At 43.6% G+C, this 6,000-nt stretch overlaps 1 protein-coding gene across 2 annotated transcripts in view; it reads right to left on the bottom strand.

The window, feature by feature from the left end:
* The window catches only part of RNF17 (ring finger protein 17), a 123,206-nt gene that overhangs the window by 64,521 nt on the left and 52,685 nt on the right, over window positions 1–6,000 (bottom strand). For both annotated transcript variants that reach the window (XM_019525070.1, XM_019525071.1), the window contains exons 12-13: window positions 5,270–5,347; window positions 3,806–3,967 (exon numbers count right to left, since the gene is read on the bottom strand). In XM_019525070.1, coding sequence (XP_019380615.1) covers window positions 3,806–3,967; window positions 5,270–5,347 — 240 coding nt within the window. The remainder of the gene's footprint in view (window positions 1–3,805; window positions 3,968–5,269; window positions 5,348–6,000) is intronic.

The following is a 6,000-nucleotide window of genomic DNA, read 5'->3' as shown; positions in this document are numbered from 1 at the left end:
AATGGTACTGGCATTTTAGTATAATCTTCTATGTCTTAAATTTTCCTTGGGTACCATAACATAGGAGCAATTTTTTTAACATAAGATGCAAGAATTCAGATCATAGATCCACTGACTTTTAAAAGAAAGATTTCATTCACAATAACCACAGACAAGTCTTGTCCCTATGCTTACATGCTTAATATCGACAGCTAGGTAACAGAAAACTTGCATTAAGATATGTTTCATACAAAAACATTTATAGCTTATATTTTCATAGTCAGGATGGCTAACAGGCATGGTTACCAGTTCAGCTGCACATTCATTTTGATACAAGAAGTTAGAGACCAGAGCCACTTTACTGTTTCCTTTACTAAAAATTCTACACCTTAAAAAACCCCCAACAAAAAAGCCAAAGTCCCATATTAGAACATCTGGAAATTAAAGTTAAGGGATCTACTATGTTTCTCACTGCTACATAACCCTTCACACCATACATGTAACCTTAACCTCACTTCCTAAAAAAACGGTTAAACTTGTCATCCAGCAGTAACTTCTGACTAAATCTCCCTTATTACTCAAGTTCCTATATAGGAGTTGTGGTGGGTCAGTAGGGGGCACTCCTGAGCTGAGCCATCTGCCTCACTGGACCCAACAAAAAAAACATGCTTCCGGTGTCTCCACTGAGGAGCCTATGTCTAGCTGACCCCCTTTCTGGAGCACACCCACAAACCAGGGGTAACTGCCGCCACCAACCGGGTGGGGGTCTTTGTTAGGACTCTGTGCAGCCTGGAGTACACAGACCCTGTAGACCTTGGGGGTGCTCTGTCCCCAGCAGGTTATATCTGGGTGCTCCTTATAACCTGAAGCATTAAGAGTAGCCTCCCTTAGCTAGCCGAGCAAAGAGAGCTATAAGGCTAATCTCACCCTCAAGCACACACAGCGAGGTGTGCTATAACAGATTCACAGACGTAGGGTTGGAAGGGACCTTGCAGATCTTCTAGTCTGACCCCTGCCCTGGGCACGAGAGAAAACTGGGCTCAAATGACCTCAGCTAGGTAATCATCAAGCCTCTTCTTAAAGACCCCCAAGGTAGAAGCCAGCACTACTTCCCTTGGAAGTTGGTTCCAGATCCTAGCCACCCTGTGAAGTAGTGCCTTCTAATGTCTAGTCTGAACCTACTCTCTAACAACTTATGGCCATTATTCCTTGTTACTCTGGGAGGCACTTGGGGGAACAAGGTCTCTCCCATTCCCTGCTGGTCCCCCCTAGTAAGTTTATAGACTGCCACCAGATCCCCTCTCAGCCTTCTCTTGTGAAGGGTGAACAGGTTAAGGTCCCCTAGCCTCTCCTCATAGAGTCTGCCCTGCTGTCCCCAGATCATGTGAGTGGCCCTCCTTTGGACCCTCTCCATGTTGTCCACATCCCTCCTGAAGTGCGGCGCTCAGAACTGGACGCAGTACTCCAGCTGCGGCCTGACCAGTGTTGCATAGAGGGGGAAGATCACCTCCTTGGCCCTGCCTGTGATGCATCTGTGGATGCATGACAAGGTGTGGTTACCCCTACTGACCATGTTCTCACATTTGGTGGCCCATGTTCATCTTGGAATTGATAATGACTCCAAGATCTCTTTCTGCCACTGTGCTTTTGAGAAGAGAGTTCCCCAGCCTATAAGTATGCTGCTGGTTCTTACTGCCCAAGTGCAGCACCCTGCACTTGTCAGTACTGAATCCCATTCTGTTCTCATTTGCCCAACCCTGTAACCTGTCCAGGTCCAGCTGTATCCTGTCCCTCTCTTCTAGCGTGCCCACCCCATCCCAAATCTTGGTGTCATCTGTGAATTTGAACAGGGTGCTTTTCACCCCCTCGCCCAAGTCGCTAATGAAGAAATTGAACAGCGCAGGCCCAAGGACCAAGCGCTGGAGGACTCCTCTGCTCACATCCCTCCAGGGGACCTGGTGACCGTCTAAATAAACTCACTAGGGGGGACCAGAAGGGTTTGGGAGAGACCTTGTTTCCCCTAGCGCCCCCTGGCATAACAAGGAATAATGGCCACAAGTTGTTGGAGAGGAGGTTTAGATGAGACATCTGTAAGAACTACTTCACAGTTAGGGCGGCTAGGATCCGGAACCAACTTCCAAGGGAAGTGGTGCTGGCTCCTACCTTGGGGGTCTTTAAGAGGAGGCTTGATGCCTACCTAGCTGGGATCATTTGAGCCCAGTGTTTTCTCCTGCCCAGGCAGGGGGTCAGACTTGAAGATCTACAAGGTCCCTTCCAACCCGACTTTTATGATTCTATGATTATGACTAGAACTTCTATTTATATTTATATAAATATATATATATTGGGGGTGCATGCTCAAAATTTTTTTACCGATAGGGGTGCGCAAATATAAATATACATATATTGGGGTGCGTGCGCAAAAATTTTTTACTGATAGGGGTGCACTATCAAAAAAGTTTGGAGACCACTGGTCTAGATCACTTAATTCTAAGTTACTGGCTAAATTTCAGGTAGTTTACTTGCATGTTCATCTAGAGCCTGATTGAGCTCACTTTGGAGGCCTCAGCTTGGGTCTGTGTTTCCAGAGATGCCTGCTAGCTCCCCGCCCCCCAAGACAGAGGGACCCTTTAAATAGGTTTACCATGTCAGGGGGTTCCTGGACAAATTGTCTTTTTTGGACCCATGTGCTACGTCTAGCCAGGTTTTTTAAAAAAGAGCAAATATGCAAGTTTTCTGCTGTCCTAGACTGGCTGCTTCGGGCTTGGAGCAGTGGGCAAGGGGATTAGTTGTCGGGGGTCACGTGCTCCCTGTGCAGGCTCAGGCAAGCCAGTGAGTGAGTGAGAGCGAGAAACAGACGGTGTGTGACAGCAGCAGGGCTGGGGGGAGCAGGAGTCAGTGGGTTGGGAGTACGAGGCACCAGCAGGGCTGGGGGGCAGGGCAGGGGGCTGCGAGTTGGGAGTGAGGGGCACCAGCAGGGGGCTGCAGATCAGGAGCAAGGGGCACAGTGGATGGGACAGGTGACTGTGCGTTGGGTGTGTAGGGCACTGGCAGCGCCAGGGGCTGTGGGTCAGGAGTGAGGGGCAGCAGCAAGGGGTGTGGGGCTGGGTACTGCTGTTTGGGAGTGAGGGGAAGCAGCAGGGCTAGCAGGGTGTGTGGCTTGTCAGTGAAGGGTAACAGAATAGGCAGGAGCAAGGCACCACTGCAACCCCCACCAAAAAATTAACAGTCATGTCCAGAGTCTGGAAAAGTGAAAGCATCTAAATCCATACCCAGGTACACAAGGGTGCAGCTACACAAGACGCTTTAATGCACAATGGACTATTCTACTGCGTGTTAGTGTGTCATAACAAAAACTGCTAATGCACAGTATAATTAGTCAGGCATCACAAAAAAAAAGTTTGCCTTTGCTACTGCACATTAGTGTAGGCTAATACACCTTTATGTAGTACGTCATATTAGAGTTACTAAACAATGTGCAATAGCATGCAGACCTACCCAAGCAGTAGCAAATTTTTCAGATGGGCCAAGCACTCAACACCTGTCAAAAGTCAAGAATATGGATACTCTAGGCTTCTGCTGCTTTCATGGAAGTGCTAACTGTGAGTCAAGTGTGGATATTTGTCCTATACTCCTAGTCTAAAGCCTCAATGATGTCTCTGAAGCACAAGAGATATAGAATCTGTGGGGTACTTTCACTAACAGGTCTTTTATACTTTAATTAATGGAAAAATAAATATTGCAAGTTTGTATACATTATCCTAAATGTATAGTATAGCATGGACTTTTAAGTTAATAAAAAACTTTTCAGAAATATTTAATTTACCCAGTTCCAAAACATCTGAAGGACTAAACCATGAGCTCTTATTTTTACAAAAGTAATTCAGCCTTTTCTCCAAAAAAACTGCTATCTTTCTCTGTGAATATCTCCGAATATAGAAGTGGCATGGATGTATTACATGGCTGAGGAAAACCAGTTCTGGAGAACCTGTGTAAAAACCATAGAGAAATCAACTGATGTTCAACTTATCAGATACGTAAAACTTCCTTCCCTAATTTTATTTATGTTGAGCTACTTTTAAGTTGTATAGTAAATGGTCAGTGTAAGAAGTTACGAGCAGGTTGCCCACTATATCATTCCTGACCACTTCCGTATCACTTCTGAGATCCAGTCTGGTCTTTTAAGTGCTAATTGACAGCTGAGTTGCAATATCCTACAAATAAACTAAAAGACAAATGATCTATTTCTATAAATGGAGTTTGAAAGATTTACCCAACATCTAGTCTGAGGGGGAAGTCTACAACTAGTACAGCAAAAGCTTTTCTACCACGCATTCCCCAACCTTACTTCCACCTTCTACAGCAGTCCCTCCTTCCCTACACTATACTTACCTCTTCTCCTAATATTTTCTGTTTCCAACTTCTGTAATTATTAGTTTTGATTAGGTCCTTCTCTGCTAGGCAATGCACAAATGTATCAAGAAGGTTCCTCCCCAAAGAGTTCATAATCTGAACAATTTTTCCTCAAAAATATATCTTCCTACACATTCATAAATCCATTCATATCTATTTCTTCAAACTTACCACTTAAAATAGAGAAATCTGAAAGAGCTAGTATCCAACAGACTGTTGAACTAACACAACAGGCTCACATGCCTCTGGGAAACACGGTTGGCAGCCACATCAGTTATTGAAGGAGTGCTTATAACAAGATTTCTCCCATGGTACAGGAACAAAAAATGACATGACTAGATAATTCATACAGCTGACTACTTTTAGGTGTGATGATCCTTAAATTGATGTCACTCACCAGGGAAAGCCTTCTACCCCCACCTTAAGTATATTTCTTTGTTGGTTGGCTTCACTTACCATGTCTTCTAGTAGCCTAGCAAAAGTTAATTTTTGTTTGTGCTACAGGTTATAAAACACTCTTGTACACAACAAAATCAGTCTAAAGCTTAAAGAAAAACACACAAAAATGAGTGCAATAAATAGAATGGACAAAGATGCTGAAGTCTTGAGGGATAAAACAACCGTCTCAAGTATCCTCTTTTTCTCTAATAAATTTAAACTAGATGATTTTGCAGTGTTTTAAGCAAAGCAATTATTGAAGCTTCAGGGAAAGACGGGGGGAAGAGGAAACATCACAAAGCAAGCAATCACAAAATGTGTCTACCACACCTCTATTTTTCCACTAACATCCTTGCTACAGTTTGCTAACATCCATAATGCTGACTGAACATGTTGCGTCAATCTGCCAAAGAAACTTTATCACATGAGAAATGCTCACCTGCTCTGCGTCCAAAAGGCAACCATTTGTTTTGGAAAATTTTTCTTTGAGTATCTTTAAGAGATCCTGTGGAATGTGCTTTGAAGAAAGCATAACACAGTTAAACAGGTGACTGAATGAGATAATGGAACAATTACTACGCAAGGTTACAAACGTACAAGGACTGTGTGTACTATGCTTCAAGTAAAAGGAATTTGTTGCTATAGAATGTTTTGTAAACAGATACACTTCTTAATGTGTTATTTTAGACAACTGTGTTCATTTTGAAACATATGCTAGTTGGGGTATGGACACACATAGAACAGACTAGTTTAAATAAAGTTTAAACTTGAACTAGACAGATACACAAGCCTGTTCAACCAGTTTAAAGCTTCCTGGAACAGTTCAAAATGTATCTGGAAAATCCAGTACTATTTTGAACTAGTTTACTGTAACCTAAGTCAATGTTATGTGTGGACACCAAGTGTTACAAGACATGGGTCTGGGCAGTCTTCCAGGCACCCCACATTGCACTGCCCTCACTGCTGTAACTGCTCTCTGATTTGTAGCTAGAACCCTACTGGCCCCTTTATTTTCTCCCATTTTGTTGGCACTTTTAAAAATTCAATAAGCTCCCTTACACTCCTTTTGCAATAAAAACTGTGCTTCTAACAATCATCTATGTCCTCATTCCCTACTCAACCATGCTCTTCCAGCTGCTAGGAACCTGAAAATGTGGGTTCAAGCACGCT

This window comes from Gavialis gangeticus, unplaced genomic scaffold, assembly GCF_001723915.1.
Source record: "Gavialis gangeticus isolate Ggan-Ray unplaced genomic scaffold, GavGan_comp1, whole genome shotgun sequence".
In the NCBI taxonomy this organism is placed as follows: domain Eukaryota; kingdom Metazoa; phylum Chordata; order Crocodylia; family Gavialidae; genus Gavialis; species Gavialis gangeticus.
This window is presented reverse-complemented; position numbering and strand designations above follow the sequence as displayed.